The sequence below is a fragment of the Nelumbo lutea genome, chromosome 1 (genome assembly GCF_056320005.1).
Source record: "Nelumbo lutea isolate HS-2025 chromosome 1, American lotus-T2T, whole genome shotgun sequence".
Taxonomy (NCBI): Eukaryota; Viridiplantae; Streptophyta; class Magnoliopsida; order Proteales; family Nelumbonaceae; genus Nelumbo; species Nelumbo lutea.
The window spans coordinates 29444902-29462730 of NC_142684.1; the positions used below are offsets into that span (position 1 = coordinate 29444902).

At 32.8% G+C, this 17829-nt stretch overlaps 1 protein-coding gene across 7 annotated transcripts in view; it reads left to right on the forward strand.

Annotated features, from left to right (window-relative positions):
- The first annotated feature begins 10700 nt into the window (after positions 1-10700).
- The window catches only part of LOC148874122 (biotin--protein ligase 1, chloroplastic-like), a 102360-nt gene continuing 95231 nt past the window's right edge, over positions 10701-17829 (forward strand). For 3 of the 7 annotated variants that reach the window (XM_088964948.1, XM_088964949.1, XM_088964950.1), the window contains exons 1-6: positions 10703-10971; positions 11064-11331; positions 11424-11495; positions 11591-11739; positions 14870-14990; positions 15213-15368. In XM_088964948.1, coding sequence (XP_088821074.1) covers positions 11319-11331; positions 11424-11495; positions 11591-11739; positions 14870-14990; positions 15213-15368 — 511 coding nt within the window. In that variant the 5' untranslated portion in view covers positions 10703-10971; positions 11064-11318. Of the gene's footprint in view, positions 10972-11063; positions 11332-11423; positions 11496-11590; positions 11740-14869; positions 14991-15212; positions 15369-17829 lie in introns of all 7 variants that reach the window. The other 4 variants (XM_088964946.1, XM_088964947.1, XM_088964945.1 and 1 more) reach the window with 3 other exon arrangements.

Here is a 17829-nt window from a genome sequence, read left to right on the forward strand (position 1 = left end):
ATGAGATAAGAAATCAGATCGATGGGAAGAGTCAAGAGATTTAGACATACAATCAACACACCATGCTTTCAACACATGATTTAATTAATTGTGCATGAAAACGTATTCAAAATAATTCATAGGTGTTTAAATGTATATTTTGGCATGGTTTTCAAAATCGCACAGTACTGGACGATTGGACCAAAAAAATCAGAAATCGATTCTGTTTTACTCCAGAATTGTTATTTTGTCAAAAATCATTGATTTGATTAGTAAACCGCTGATTCAGGCGTTCAAACCATCCAATAGTTTGGTCATTTTTTATTTTTTTGTCAAAACGGGCCATCTGTTTAGTTCAAACGGTCAAACCGTTTGACCCAAGAACTTGACCCCTGAGCGGTTCGTTGTCCAATTCAATTTTAAAAACCTTGTACTTAGGCTTTGAAAATATAGGCACTCCTTACCAGTTGCTACCCATATTTCCCACATTAATAGACATCCACGGAATAGCCATCCATCATCTTTTATATTATTACTTTGATCTAGTTTCCACCAATGGAAAACGTATAAAATCTGAAATAACATTACCGCAGCGTTGAGGACTCAACCGAAGGCACGACTCAAACCAGATTGATTGAACCTTTGAACATAAAAACATCGCAGCCACACATGGGGAATATCTCATCCTCTTACATGTTATTATGTATATGGAGAGATGTTCCCAATGCAGAGAGATAGTATTTTGTGGATAGGCATGGATACAATTTGGATAGGAGATAAGGAGTCCATGTAATATAGGAAATATTCAATTTCCCCACAAATGGAACAATCTATATCTATACTAAAGTTGAGCTTGCCATGTCAATAGTCCTCTTTTTGCTCCATTGCCCAAACCAAGCAATTATAGAAGGGGTGCAAAATTCCCTCTAGAATCACTAAGAGTTGTCACCTAACATGGCTTATTTCCTTTTTTTCCTCTCCCTAATTCCTATTTAAACTAGAATCATAAACGTGGTAGCAAATATGGTGTTATTTATCAAAATTCATGGGTGGATTTTGATTGGTCAAAATTCTTTCCCTACTATATATTTCTGCATCATAGATTTTCCCCTTAAATTATCTCCAATTCCTATTCATCATCTCCCCCACTTTTCATCTATATCTATCTAAAGAAAGTTTCAATGAAAACATTTAACAATTATTTAAATATTATGATGAAATTATTTTAATAACTTTAAAATATTTATTAAAACACAAAAAAAAATAATTATAATAGGTTTAATAATATTCATCAGTGTTTTAAAAGGTGTGGGAGGCCTGAGGCGTATGCCAGAGGCACTAACAACTATGAGGTGTATGCCTCAGGTGCAAGAGGCATATGCCTCTTGTGCTTTTCCCATGAGGCGTGCTAGAGGCGTACGCCTCTTGTGCTTTTCTCATGAGGCGTGCTAAAGGCATAGGCCTCTTGCGCCTCGTGCACATCTGATATGAAAAAACAAAAAAAAAAAAAGGAAATGAAAGGAAAAGAAAAGAAAAGGAAAGGAAAGAAAAGAAAAAAAAAAGAGAAAAGGAAAGAAAAGAAAAAAAAAAAAAAAGAGAAAAGGAAAGAAAAGAAAAGTAAGGGAAGGGAAGAAAAGATAAGGGGAAAGAAAATGGTTTGCCCCCTATCCCTTCGCTTCGACAAGACCCCCCCCCCTTTGAACTAGTGTTATGCATATTTATTCTTCTTAATATAAAAGATTTTTATTAAAAATAAAGAAAAAATGAGATCCCCCTTCCTTTTCATCCTCCTCATAACCCCCCTCCTCTTAAGGAGGCTTACGCCACCTTGTGTTCAGGAGGCTTACGCCTCTTGTGTTATGAATTATACCTCATGCCTCTAGGTAGTGGAACGCCTAGCGTCACGCCTCCATGTTTTAAAACATTGATATTCATATTATTAATAATTTTATATTTTTATGAAATTCATAATGAAATTATGTAATAACAATATAAATTATAATTTTATGGATTATTCAATTTAATAACTTAATAATATTTTACAAACATAAATAAAAAGTTATTTAAATAACAAAATATTTAAAATTACATAATAACATTAAAGAAACAAAATTTAAATAACAAAAAAGGTTAAATATTTTACATATTTTTTAAATATTTAAATAATGAAATATTTAACATAACTAAAATTTAAATAGTTAAAATAACAAAATTATATAATAATTTTAAAAAAAATCTTAAGAGTAGAATAATAATTATAATAGATTTCATAACTTTTGAATTAATAATAATTTTATATTTACAAAAATAATAAAAAAATTATGTAATAATAGTATAAATTATATTTTCATGGATTACTAAATTTAATAAATAATGGATATTTTAAAATTTTAAATAATGGTATTATTTAAATAGTTAAATAATATTAATAACTAAATCATATCTTATATTATTTTAAAAACAAAAAATAGATTAAATAACAAAATTATTTTATAACTTAAAAAAATATCAATAGCACAAAAGTAATTATAACTAGTGAGGCTCCAAGCGATGCATAGGATGTGGTACCCCTTCCTATCCCTCACCTCCGTAGTCAAGAAACTCTAACCTATTCTTGCCCTATCCTTGGTGGCGGGCGGGTTGGAGGCGATGCACCCATTCCCCATTGGGGATGGGGAATCCCTAAATTTCCCCACCCTGAGGCAACTACCTAAAAACAATCTAATTTGTGGATATTTTACAAATAGAATTATGGGAATTTGGGGTATTTTACGAATTGGGTTATGATAATTTGGGGGCATTTTATAAATGGAACTGTGGGATCCTAGGATTATAAGAATATGAGTTAAAACTTAGAGATATTTTAAAAGTCAATATTAAATATATTGATATTTTACTAATTTACCATCAGGTTTGGGGAATTATATGCAAACCCTGTCCCTGATTTGGAGTAAAAATATTTTCCCCATCCCCATCCCTATTTAAGATTCAATAAAACTTGCCCCGTTTGAGATGGGGCAGGGTATTATTTATGTTTTATATAATATGTTTTAATAATTATTTATGTTTTATATATTATTTTTAAATGTTTTAATATAAAAAATTGAATATTAAATCATATTTTAAGCATTATTTAAAAACAAAAATAGATTAAACAATAAAATTCTATAGTAACTTTAATAAGAATATAAAATATAAATAAATGAAAAAATAGATATTATTGAAATAGTGGAAGTAGATTAAATAACTTAGAGGTGTTAAAGCTTTTTATTAGTTATTTATTGTATTTTTGTTATAAATATATTTTCAACAATTGCGTATTTTCGCTATAAATTTTCAATAATTATTAGAGATTAAACTATTGTTATTTGTTAGAGATTAGGCTATTAATTTAACTAAAAGTAAGAGTGTCCACTAGGAAATTCAGTTCGGTTGGAGATTAGGCTATTAATTTAAATAATAGTCCATTGTTATTATTTTAATAAATAATTATGAAATAATTTAGGAGAATTATTAAATCTATCCACACCGGTCTAGACCACTTGGTTGACTTCAACCACTCTTGGCTTTAAATTAATTAACAACAAATGATTTACTTTTAATTAAAATTAATGTAATTTTCCATAATTACATTAATTTACTATAATTACGTAACATTGATTAATAATAAATAATTTAAGCTTAAAATGTAAATAATTTACATTAATTCACATTAATTTATTGTTATTGTAAATAACTAATTTACTATACATTTTTTTCTAATCAACAACAATTTCAATAATTTTTGAAAAGTATCATAAAATATTGTAATTTATTATAATTTAATTTAATATTAGTTAATTAGTTATAGAAAATTATTAGAATTATAGGGATGACAGTTTTCCTGTAAAACTAGGGTCGTACCCTACCCCACCCCAAACGGGGCAGGTTTTCTCGAATTTTAAATAGGGATGGTGAAGAGATAGGGTGGGGATGGGGAAAATATTTTTGTTCCAAATCATGGACGGGGAAGGAATGGGGAAAATATTTTTGCTCTAAAAATTAGGAACGAGGTTTGCATATAGTTCCCCAAACCCTATTGTAAATTAGTAAAATATCAGTAGATTTAATATTGATTTTTAAAATATTTCTATGTTTTCCTCCTTATATTCTTATAGTCCTAATATCCCACAATTTTATTTATAAAATACACCAAAATTATCATAATATAATTCCTAAAATACTTCCAAATTCCCATAATGTTATTTGTAAAATATCCAAAAATTAAATTCTATGCATCCGTTAACCAATGCTTGGAACCACTTTTTGTTTTTCTTAGAAAAAGTCAAATCGTCGATGCCGGGGATCGAACTCGGGTCGCCCGCGTGACAAGTGGGAATACTCACCACTATACTACAACATCCTTAGTTGGTCAATGGCTTATTCACCATATGCATCCTTAACCTGTCCCAACTCATCTCCATTTATTGGGCCTGGTGTGGTCGTGTGGGTGGGTCGAACTCAATTGACACTTCAACTCGAAATAGAGTGGATCAATATGGACTTATCCGATCCATTGAAATCCCTAACTCTTAACCCATTGTAACCCGAATTCTTTTTTTTTTTTTTTTGTGAAAATTATACCCCGAATTCGGAACCCAATATTTTACCTATAATCAGGTACATTATAATGCAAATCCAAACAGCCATATCTTTTTCCCATTGCTCTCTTGGGCATAAAAAGACTCATTTCAATGAAGAATGCCAATTGGTTGATTTGGTATGGGTTTTGATGTTGTGCGATTGGAAATTCCCTTGTATTAGGTGATTTGAACTCTAATTCAGATATCTCCTAGTTAGGGCCAAACTGAAAGGTGGACAAATTAATTTATACTGCAAGAGAAAGAGAGCTAAAGTACTCGGGTGTCTTTTATTCGGGGAGGGCACTCCGATGCTTAAGTCAGAAGATGTTTGTGAATTCTTTTGAGAGATTGAGAGAGTTAGAAAGTATGTAGTCGTGTGTCCCTTCACAGGTAGAAATGAGTGCCTTATATAGGTACCTGTTGTCAAAGTCCTCTTACAACGTGCTTCAGCTTCTCACGGAACTGTTACCGCTTAGTTTGGTGCAGTTATGTGTCGGTTGTGAGATTGGCATATGGTAGGCCGGTCTAACGGTTGAGGTATACGCACTTCGGAGATCTTAGGCTAGTAACATACTGTCAGTTAAAGTCAGCATGTTTACCTTGCAGCTCGCCATCAAGTCCTACAGCTCGACCGGTCTTTGAGGCAACTCGCCATGAGTGGAGAACTAATAAGCTCATTCTGGCTGAGGTGGAGGTCGGCCAGGCAAGGTGTTTCGAATTGACTTGCCAAATTGATTGGCTTACTCAGCGCCAAGATGTCACTCCGAGGCCACGTGTCGCAAGATGATTAAGAGGACCAAATTACCCCTCACAGGTTTAAATCAATCGAATCCTACCCAAATCACTCCAACACAAATGCAACCCAACCTAGTAATAGGCCCTTCTTCCTAATAAAGGCCATATTTACAAACTTTCGAATGTAACTCATCCAATGGTTGAAGTTAATTCGGTGCAGATCAACAACAAGAACCTTGATATAATCGGGTCAAGGCAGCTTTTGCACTTAATACAGGGCCCGGATTTAATAAGTACGTTAGGTAAGCACGAGTGGACCTAATAACTGTGTGACACTTGTCCCAGCTATTACGTTAGATGGGAGAGGTAGCATTTTTCTAAAGGCACTGTAAATGGACTCCGAAAGTTTGATATTCGATTTCACTCTCAATCCAATTATTTCGGATTTGGTTGTTAAAAATTGCATCTGATTAATGATCGAATGGGATGGGCTGAATAAAATTAAAATCTGAGTCTGAAAAAATATTATTTTATATTATATAATATATATAATCATATTAATATTTTATATTTTATATTTTATATAAAATATAATTAGTTTTTTTTCAAAACCTTTTTAATTTTTTATCATTTTAAACGTGAATTAAATCTGAATCTAATCTAAGTCTGACATGTTGGATTTCGGATTAGATTTAGATCCAACAGTTTGATAATCGGCATATTGGATGCGGATGTAACTGGATGTAATCCATTTGCAGCCCCTACTATGGTTATAAATAACTAAGTTGTCAGTTATTCAGTATGATTGATACCACTTGATAACCCTTTGGCCTGTAAAGACAATCTTACATTGAAAGAAGCCTAAACTCCTTAGCTCTCTTCATCACTTCTTGCACTCATAGTCTCTCTGAGCTCACCCTAGCCAAAGCCAAAGCCAACCCTTCTTAATGATACATCAAAGACTTGATCTACCTCTACCACTCCTATGCTTATTGGTCACTATCATCTCGTCTAGCTCACCAATTCGAGACACCTTAACTCGTCCAACTCAATAGAATCAATGACCATCATTTCTCGATTCACATACAAGCCAAGTTAAAGAACGGATCAAGTAGGGTCTCCCTAAGAGGATGACATGTGCTTAACAAGCATGAAATGCAATGGCTCCCCAACTCAAGCAGGGCCTTCCTAAATTATCTCTCCCCCACTTTTTATCTATATCTGTATGAAGAGAGATTAAATTAAAAAATTATAAATTAAAAAATTATTGAAATATTCTAAAAAAATTATATAATAACTTTAAAATATTTATTAAAAACATAAAAAAAATAATTATAATAGATTTAATAATATTCATATTATTAATAATTTTATATTTTTACAAAATTCATCATGAAATTATGTACTAAAACTATAAATTATGGTTTTCCAGATTATTTAATTTAAATGTTATTCAAATAATAAAAAATTAACATTAAAAAATATTATTTAAATATTTCAATAACTAAATATATTAAATAAAAAATATTAAAAATAGTGAAATAATTATACAACAAAATATTTAATATTATGTAATAACTTTAAAGATAATAAAATTCAAATAACAAAAAAATTTAAATATTTTATATATTATTTAAATATTTAAATAACTAAATATTTTAACAAACAAAGTATTTAACATAACTAGATTTTAAATAGTTAAAATAATGAAATTTTGTAATAAATTTTTAAAATTTCTTAAAACTAGAAAAATAGATATAACATAATATTCAAATTAATAATAATTTAATATTTTACGAAATGAATAACAAATTATGTAATAATAGTATAAATTATAATTTTATGGATTATTAAATTCAATAAATAATTAATATTTTAAAATTTAAATAATGATATTATTTTAATAACTAAATAATATTGTAAATAACTTATTTCACTTATATAAATTAATAATTCTAGAAAATAACTTTCAAGAAAAGTAATATTTATTAATAATAACTTTAAAATCTTAATCCATATTTATTATATATTTATATATACTAAAATTAATATTTATTATTTTTTAAGTAGTTACTTATTTTTTTGAGATAAATATATTTTCAATAATTATGCATAAATCTATTTTTTGTTTTGTTTTTAACAAAAATTTTTCAATAATTATTGGAGATTAAGCTACCATTATTTAATTTTTTAAGTTTTATTTATTGTACTTATTGCATTTTTGTTATAATTTATTGATTAATATTTATTAGAGATTAAACCATTTATTGAATAATTTAATTTTTTATAGTGTTTATTTTATTTTTGTAATTATTGTACTTATTGTATTTACATTATCAACATGTTTTCAATAATTGTGCATTTTTATTATAAATTTTTAATAATTATTGGAGATTAAACTATTACTATTTATTAGAGATTAGACTATTAATTTAGCTAAAATTAGGATTATTCGCGGGTTGGTTCGATTTGGTTGTAGGCTGTTTGGCTAACCAAATTGACCTGGCTAGGTTAGGGAATTGGTCACCTGAAACCAATTGACCATTAGTAAAAACCAACCAACTCGGGTTGTATTAGTTTGGGTCAATTTTCAGTTTGTTGGTTAGTTCAAAAGTTTTTAACTTCAAAATTAAATTTAAATTTAAAAATTATAGTGGCATTATTAAAAAATAAATTTATGATATAAAATATTTTAGACTAAGAAATATGAAAAATTTCCCACTTTCCCATATTAAAAATATAATATATATATATACATACATATATGGTCGAGTCCTTCAATTTTGATCGATTTACAAATGGTTAACTTGAAACTTATCTAACTTGATCAAGTTGGGAAACTGTTGAACCAAAGCCGACTAGAAATACTAGAAAACCAACTAATTAAATTGGGTCGAGTTGGTTGGCTTCATCAGTTTGATGAACAACCCTAGCTAAAATTAATTATTATTACCTTTTTATTGTAAAAAAAATTATTAAAAGTAGTATATAATATATAAGGGAAAATCTATGATGTGGGAAATATATGGTATTGGAAGAGTTTTGTCAAATCAAAATGCACCTTTTAATTTTGATAAATAACACGTGATTGGCTACCACATTTATGATGCTAGTTGATTGGTCAAAATTTTTTTAGATATCATATCTTTTCCGTATCATAGTCAAATCCAAAATATAAATAATTATCAATTATTTAAAAATTAAAAATATAAAAAAATTGTATACTCTTATGTGTTTCTATTGTTTAGCTCGCTCTTAACAAATCACGTGCATCGCACGGGTCCCGCTAGAATATATATTAAAACAAACCCCTCAGACTAGAGAGTTTCTCACTAGGGGTGGATTCGAGTTGAGCTGAGCTGAAAAGTACCAAACTCGAGCTCGACTTGAGACTATTCTACAAGGCTCGAGCTCGGCTCAGCTAGAGCTCGATTTTAAGAAAAGTATTTTATAAAAATAAAAAATTATATATAAAAATAAAAACTTATGTATAAAAATAATATTTTTTATTTGATATCCAAAAAATCAAGAATTATAATATTTTTATTATATATATATTATTTTCTATAACTTTATTTTATATATATATTCGAGCCGGCTTGCGAGCCTCATGAGCCAAGCTTTTGTAGGCTCGAGCTCAGCTCATTTCATAATCGAGCCACTGAATTGGGCTCGAGCTCGAGCAACTTGTGAAAAGCTCGGCTCGTTGCCGCCCCTACTTCTCATTCAGACAAGTGACATCATTTTTTTTTCAGGAAAGAGCATCTTAGAAGTAGTTGCTCATACTCTCATATGAAAAGCTATCCACTATCAAAAAGTGAAAGTGGTTAACCCCACTTTGAAAGAAAAAGTTATCTTCATACAGGTGGGAACACATCAACACAAAAGAAGATCCACTCTAATTTAGATCTCTATCCATTAAGAAAGAAGTAACTAGCTAGCAATGTGCCAATCTGATTGGTAAGGTCTCCTGCTGGTTGTAAAATAAACTTGGGATCAAATCCCACCTGCACCTGGGTTGGGGGATGATCTGCCCTGCATTATGTAGCCCTTTAAAATAAATAAAATAAAACATAAAAGAAAGAAATAATTAATCTAATTGAGTTTTAACCAAACTCAAATTCTTCTTAACTAATTAAAAATTAGTTTCCTAGTTACAATAAAAAGATCCACCTCAAGTGGATTAATTCCAAGGCTCTTTAACTATTATTCATGCTAACTATTTCCCCAAACGTTTAGATGTGCATATGAAATAACTATTATCCATGCTAATTATTCACTGTGAGGCGAGCTCGGTGAGCAGCAGATCCGAACTGTCTAGTACAAATATGAGTAAAGCATATAAACATACCAAATATGTTTATATGCTCTCTAGTATATAAACATACTAGAGAGCATGTTTATATACTCTCTAGTATATAAACATATAAACATACCAAATATGAGTATCTTAATTAAATAAAGCATATAAACATATGAGTAAGATTAGATATTTTAAAGCAGATCCGAGCTCTCTAGAATCTTAATTAAATAGAGCATATAAACATACCAAATATGAGTAAGATTATATATTTTAAATTTATTATTGCTTAATTAGTAAAAAATTCAATATAATCTGAGGAAAAATTCCACTTTACTACCCTGAACTTTGGGGGTAGTGTCAAGTTAGTATTCGAACTTTCAAATGTGTCACTGTAGTACCTAAACTTTCAAAAAGTGTCAAGTTGGACCCTACCGTTAATCGACCGTCAGTTATCTATTGAAAATTATCAAAACTACCATTCAAAAGAAGACACTACTCATTGTATTATACCTTGAGACTGAACCGGTTGAAGTGTTTGGGATTCTAGACTAATGAAATCATTGTCTTCTACTTTTAGATCTGAAATACATTATTGTCTAGTTATTTCTTTGCTTTCAATTATTGTTTCCCTTTATCATATTTCATGTTTTTTCTCTTTTTTTTTTCTTTAAAAATAACCGGTTTAACCTCAAGGTAGGAGACAATGAACAATGTCTTCTTTTAAAAGGTAGTTTTGATATTTTCAACAAATAACTGACATTAAGGGCAAGGACCAACAACTTGACACTACCCCCAGCCCCAAGGTTCAGGATAATAAAGTGAAAATTTCCCTATAATCTAATACAATAATTTTAAATTCATTTTAAAGTATAAAAATTAGTAAAAGTTAATACATTTATCTAATAACAATTAATAAAAATTAAAATCTATTTAAATTCCACAAAATAAGAAAAATATAACAAATGAATAATGAATTTTGGTAATAGGTGTAGCTGCCCCGTGCTTAGTACGGTGGTCAACTGGTCATTCTCTAGTCCAAAATTCAAAGCCGAGTCGGAATCGGTCATGCCAGAATTCTCAGTCGTCGACTCATCAATGAGCTCGCATTTCCGTGCGAGTCAATTGGGAGTAACGTCGCTCGACTCAAACTCGAAACTCGAAGATCGAAAGTTGCAATCTTCTTCGAGATCGGAAGAGCCACTTCCTATTACTGCAATCTTCATTGTCATGACATGCCATTGACGGCCGTTCTGATACGTTCTCTGGTCGCAGTCGTACCAACAAGAACTATCTACAGTACCCAGAAGATTAAACGTTCTCTATCACTCTCAGGTCAGTTTGACACCTTCAACCATTGTCGACTCTCATGGTCTTACAATATTTTTCTGTTCTCGTCTTTCCTGTAATCTGTTATTTTGTTTTAGCCATGGAGAACCCATCATCTTCTGTGTTGGTTTTATTCGGAAAAACATCTGTGGAGAACTCTCTCTCTCAGTCTATGAGGAACAGTAAGAATTTGAATCTCCCAGACGGCAGTGAAGTTTCAATTCTTCTAAGTTCGGAAATGGAGAAATCCTCTGGTGAAGAGTCTTTTAGAGCAGAATCATACATGAATTCCCTTTCAACTGCTCAGTTCGGCAGATTTCTCATTTGGTCTCCTCGATTGGCTTCGACCCACGATGTCGTTTCTCAGTAAGTATCTCTAAGTTCAAAAAAGTTCTCATCTTTGCGGAATTTCTTCGAACACGTTAACTTTTGGGGTATGGAACTTTAAACTCTTTCAGTCATGGGCAGCAATTTCAGCGAGCTTCCTATTGGTACCGCTTGTGTTGCTGATGTTCAGTTCAAAGGCAGAGGTTTGAAGTTCAAACTTTGAATTTTAAATGAAATTTGTAGAATCTTTTCCGAAAGAGTTGTTGTAGTCTGATTTATTTGCTTATACATTTTTCAGGTCGCTCGAAGAATACTTGGGAATCTCCAAAAGGTTGCCTTATGTTTTCATTTATTCTACAGATGGAAGATGGGCGTATTGTGCCTCTTCTGCAGTATGTGGTGTCTCTTGCGATAACGGAATCGATAAAAGTTGTTTGTGATGCAAAAGTAAGTGCTTTTATTTGAGTTAACTGATTTGTATTTTTGACGAAAGAGGAATTAAATGCAGCCATACTGCTTTTCTTCTATATGGTGTTGTTATCTTGGTTTTGGACTCAGTGGACTGATTTGTTATTGCTCAACAACATATTGAAGAACTACTGAGAAACAGAAGGAGCATATTGAAGAACTGGATATTGGAAGTGTCTATGGAATTTCTTCTTTCAAATAATGGATGGGTGGATATGATAGGAATATGGGCTGAAAGTAGCTAATAGATCAGTAGTTCTAGCTAGGCCTTTGTATTCTTGACAGGAATATGCCACCCCAAAGGCATGCATGCTTGACACTTGATTCATCTTGAATCATATTTCTTCTTATCAGTGTCACCATGGTCCATGAGACAATCCAATGCAATGCAGCAATTGCTACTTTGTTGCTATTGCAGTACATGGATATCCCCATGTGGTAACATTTTCCACATACATTGAGATTGGTCTGGATATACAGGAGGAAGTAGCTTGACACCTGACCAGAAATTTTTGAACTGGACAGATCTGATTTTGTGATACTATTGAATGGTTAATAATTTAGTTTCTTAGTTTTTCATTTTGTTATATTACATGTAATTGGGGTGCCAGCTTATCACCCTAGTTTGATATTGTACTTTTGTCTCAAATGAATTTTTTTTCTATTTACTATTAAAAAATGTTTGGGCTGCAATATAGACTCCCTTCTTTACAAAAGTTTATCTTCTTCTTGGGACTAAATGCAATTCCAAAGCTATATGGGACCCATCATCAAGCATGTCTTACTCTACTAAAGATGTAAGGTTACAATTATCACCTACTTCCTATCACTTTTCCTTATGCCTGCAAGTAAGGGAGGCCCTAGAAAATTGATGAGGGATCTTTTGTGGCGGGGATAAAAAGATGAATTCAAGTTTCATTTGGTATACTTTGGAAAGAATGTGCTCCCTCAGAGAGTGGTGCGCTGGGTATTAGGTATCTTAGAATGGCCAATATCTCCCTCCTAAGAAAATGGTTCTGGAGATTAATGAAGAACCTGAAAGCCTGTGGAGAGAAGTGATACTTGCAAAATGTGGATTGAGAAACAATAGATGGGACCCAGAAGAGTGTTGTCAATCATTATGGCTGCTTAGTCCAGAAAAGAGATTAAGATGGCCTACCCCTCACTTATATAAGAGGAATGGAGTACAAGGTAGGGGATAGCATTCAGGGTGGGTTTTGGAGGAAAGTATGGTGTGACAACAAACCATATATAGAGCTTTGCCCCTCTTTTTACTTGGTAGCCTCAGAAAACAAACTATGATCCCCATTGTTTTTATCTTTTTAATGTGGAGATCATAGTTTTCAAGGCACCAAGATGAGGCTAGGTGACAGGGGGTGCCTTGCACCTAGTGACCTAGGTGGTGTATTTTTCTTAAATAAAAACCATAGAATCCTAGGGTGATTCCTTAGGTTCCATGGCAACCAGCAACCGTCTTTTACTAGTAATTATTTATAATCCTCGTAAAAAAGTATTAACTGCATATTAAAACATAGAAAATCAACATATTCATGAGAGAAAAGAAAATAAGAAAATTCAGAAAATAGAGGGGTTGAGGTTTTTGTCCTAGGAAAACATAGTTGTCAAGGTGACATCTAGGCAGCTACCTAGGTGACAAGTAGGGACGGCAATTTTCCCCATCCCTGTCAAGTACCTGGCCTCTCCAACCCCATTTGGTTGGGGGTGGAGATTGCCTTGGCATGGGTAGGGATGGGGATGGGGATTAATAGGGATCCCCGATCAATGAGAAGGATGAGGATGGGGAGTGAAGTCCCTGCCTTGACCCCGAGTATATATATTAAATATTATTTACATTAAATATATATTATTTATAATTTTATATTTACAAAAAATTCCTTTATTTTAAGTAAATATATTTTCTAAAAAACTTTTAGGGATTTGGGTCCTTGATGGGTAAACTGTCTTCATCAGGGATTGGGGATGGAATGTAACTTTTATCCCTAGTGGGGGGTTGGGGTTGGAGACGGGGACTTGTTTCAAAGTTGGGGTCGTGGATGGGGAGTATTTTCCCGTGAATCCACTTTGTTGCCATTCCTAGCAATGAGGTTCCCATGGAGGGTTGCCTTGCTTAATTGCCTATCTGTTTTGTACATGGTGCTATGAAATACTATTATATTCTTTATTCTTGGGGATTATAATAACATGGATTCTGTTATGTGTTCATTCACTCACCTTGGAGTCTGCAAACCACCTTTCCATCCATTGCTAATTTTTATCCACTCACTTGTCATATATTTTGGTATTTTCAGAATTCGTTGGTGCTTTCTGTAGTCCATAGAACAGATTTTCAGGATCTAACAGTTAAAAAGGGGCTTTTCTTTTTATAAGTGCAGTTAAAAGGGGTTTTGTTTGAATGATTCCTTTTACGATTTTTAGTTGGCTAGAAAGCCTCTCGTTGAAACAAGGTCAGCGCTGATGTTTTGATTTTAAGAGAAGTGGTTGAAGCAATTTGGTCCTGCACGTTAATCAATATGAGTTCAGGGACCCCCTCACTCTTTTTTTTTTTTTTTTTTTTGAATTTGAGCCTTATTTCGACATCATGTTTGAGATATACATATACTTCTTTCTGTATGATCTGTCCATTTGTACAGAGCCTCATTGTACAGGGGTTCTGAGTGTACATGTTATCCTTTTACCTTTTTGAAATGTCTCTATATGTTACATTCTTAAAAAAAACAACAAAAAGAAGCAGAAAAAAAAAAGAGATCATGGGATGAAGCTCTCCAACTTTACAAATTAGGAAAAATATCAACTTTGGAATTCTGGTTTCTGGTTTATATATTATGTATATGGGTTGTAGTTTTGTAACAATGACTTTGTGTATTAGGGTCTGTTCCCTATTATAGTTTCACATTGATATAGTTTACTTTTACTGATCTGAAAAAGAAAAGAAAAAAGGAACAAAAGAGTTTTCTCAAGTTTGGAAAGGAACAAAATAGTTTTTTTTGGAAGTTTTCTTTTCCTATTTGGAGCCTGTGCTTGAATTTCACAGTATTTTGAAACTTTGGATGTTTGTCGTTATTGATTTGGAAGCATATTCTAATTTCAGGGCTTGCCACATCTGGATGTTAAAATAAAGTGGCCAAATGATTTGTACTTAAATGGCCTAAAAGTTGGAGGGATCCTATGCACCTCGACGTATAAATCAAAGAAGTTCAATGTTAGTGTTGGTAAAGGGGCCTTAACCTTCTGCTCACCACATGGCAAGACCATGTGTTCTCATATTTTTGTTAACAATCTGGCTATACTATTCCTTTTCAATACCACATTCGCTTAATTTCATATATTCCAATTATTCTGAAGTTAATTTATCCATGGTTCCTGTCTGGCAGATATTACAAGTAGATAATGGTTAATTTATTGAAGCATGCCTTTTTTTTTTTATTTTTCAGGAATAGGTTTGAATGTGGATAACAAAAGACCAACCACATGTTTGAATGCAGTGCTTCAAGAAATGACTTCTGCTTCTTGCCAAATAAGGAAGGAGGATATTCTTGTGGCATTTTTTAAAAGATTTGAGTATCTTTTTGATATCTTCTTAAATCAAGGTGAATAAAGTTTTATGCTGTGATGTTTTCCTTTTCTTTGTTCTCTTTCTTCATTTATGTATCACTTTAACTGGTTTTTTAATTCCTTTGAGAAAATTTAACCAGAATTTATTAAGAAAAAAAGCGGGGGGGGGGGGGGGCAGATCAAGAGGAGATATACAAAGCAGGGGGGTGGGGGGGAACCCCTACAAGGCCATCTGCAGTATGATTGTGTTTCCTAGGAACAAAAAACTAAGTTAACATTCCAACCATCCAAAGAATCCCAATCTTCAGTCAGATAGTGATTCAATCTCCAAGGGCCCCCTTTTTTGTCTCTTCACCACTTTATCGTATTTGCTGAATCACCTGCAATGATCAAAGTCTGAATTCCCAAATTCTTTATTATCCTGATTCCGGTGAGAGTAGCCATCACTTCAGCCTTTGTGGAGTCAGCCCAACCGATTGGACCACTAAAAGTCCAGCAGATATTGCCCCTTTCGTCCCTTACTGTACCACCAATACCTGCAAGGCTTGGATTACCTGAGGCACAACCGTCAAAATTAAGGGTTATCGCACCTTCACTGATGGATACGGGATGCCTCAAGGATGTTTGCTGGGGATGAGGCAGAAACAGAAAGAGGTGAATATCTCTGATAAGATCATTAACTGAAAGTCCTTTAAACAAAGCTGAATTCACTAACCAAAAGATGCAAAGATAGGTAATATCTGAGATTAACTCCTCCAAGCATAGTTGTCAAGGCATCGCCTAGGCGACTAGGTGCCCTCGGCTGGGTGCCTGCCTGGGCGATTAAGCGCCCGCCTAGGCGACAAAAATGACAAGGCGGGTGCCTTTTATAATATCATTTATATTGTTGCATCTTATTAATGTATGTGTTAATACATTTTATTATATGATATATATCAATTATATTTTGTTTTAATGGTTTACTATTGAAATTTAATGGTTTTGAGAAGAGAAAAAGAAAGAAAGAAAGAAAAGAAAAGAAAAGAAAGGGGAAAGAAACAATTAGAATGATAAAGTTTTTTTTTTTTTTCTATTCTCTCTCTAATTAAACAAAACAGAAACTCCACCCTTGTTTTTTTCTATTTTACTTTCCATCTTGAATATTTATCATATAAAGTTAATAACCTTCTTTAGCTGTTAATTAATATGAATTTGCTCTACTAAATACTTATTATAGTAGCATTATTTTTGAAAATAATGAAATTAATATATGTAAAAGATTTTTATCTTTTAGATGTGATGATTTGCCACATTTTTAGAGGAAATTTAATGTTCTTAATAAAGAGAATTGCTATTTTTCAATTAACACACATGCCGAATGGTATATAAAACTAAGAAACTAGCCAAAAGTTAGTTTTTCATATTATAAAATTTTTATTGCACCCCAGTGTCGCCCAGAATTGCGTAGACGCATTGAAAACTAAGCCTCCAAGGTTCTGCTTTTATTGTCAAAGATACGGATGTTTCTTTCATCCCAAACACCCCACATCACAGCATGAGGCACTGATTGCCAAAAGACTTTACCCCTTTTGCTAAGCCCTGTTCCTTGCCATTGATTCAAGTTGTCCATAATGTGTTTTGGAAAAGCCCAGCTGTACCCTGTCATATTCAAGAATTGGGATCATATCCTTTGAGTGAAACTGCAATGAAGAAGAATGTGATATGTAGATTCACCCTCACTGAGACATAAAATACTAACATGAGGAGAAATGGAGCGTCTTCCCAAAAGTTTTTTCTCTAGGAGATCACAAGTATTAACTTTCTGAGACAGGCTTCCCATACAAAGAAGCAAATTCTTAAGGGGATGTGTCTGCACCAGATTTTCTTGTAAGGAAAAGAGGAATGCCGATCTTCAGCAGTCAAAGCCCTGAACATAGACTTAGAAGAGAATTCACCATTTGGGTGAGGGGTCCATATTCGGGTGTCAGAATGAGAGGGGGATATGTAGGCATCTTCGAGGGTTTGGATTAAGGCTATTAAATCAGAAATCTCCGAGTCGCTTAGGGGTCTTCTAAGGTGGAGGTTTAAAGAATTCTCGGCGGTCTGGTTTGGGAGGCAAGAAGAAATAGAGGCTTCTTGGTCAAGGGTGAGGTTAAACAGCCTAGGGAAAGAGGCTTTCAGGGTAGCTTCCCCCAACCAAAGATCTTTCTAGAATTTAATTTTAGAACCATTTCCCACTTTATACCTTATAAAAGGAAGGAAAGAAGTATGAATGGAACATATACCTTTCCAAGGATTTGTGGCCTTTATCCTGTTCAATTGGAGATTGCAATCCCACCCGCTTGTATTTCATCCGTATTTACTTGAGATGACAGTTGTCCAAAGAGCACTAGGTTTTTTTGGAAATCTCCAGAGCCATTTGCCTAGGAGAGAAGAATTTTTCTCCTTAAGCTGTCCAATAGCCAAACCTCTTTCATCTTTTTGTCTGTATACTTGTTTTCAGCTAACTAAATGGTT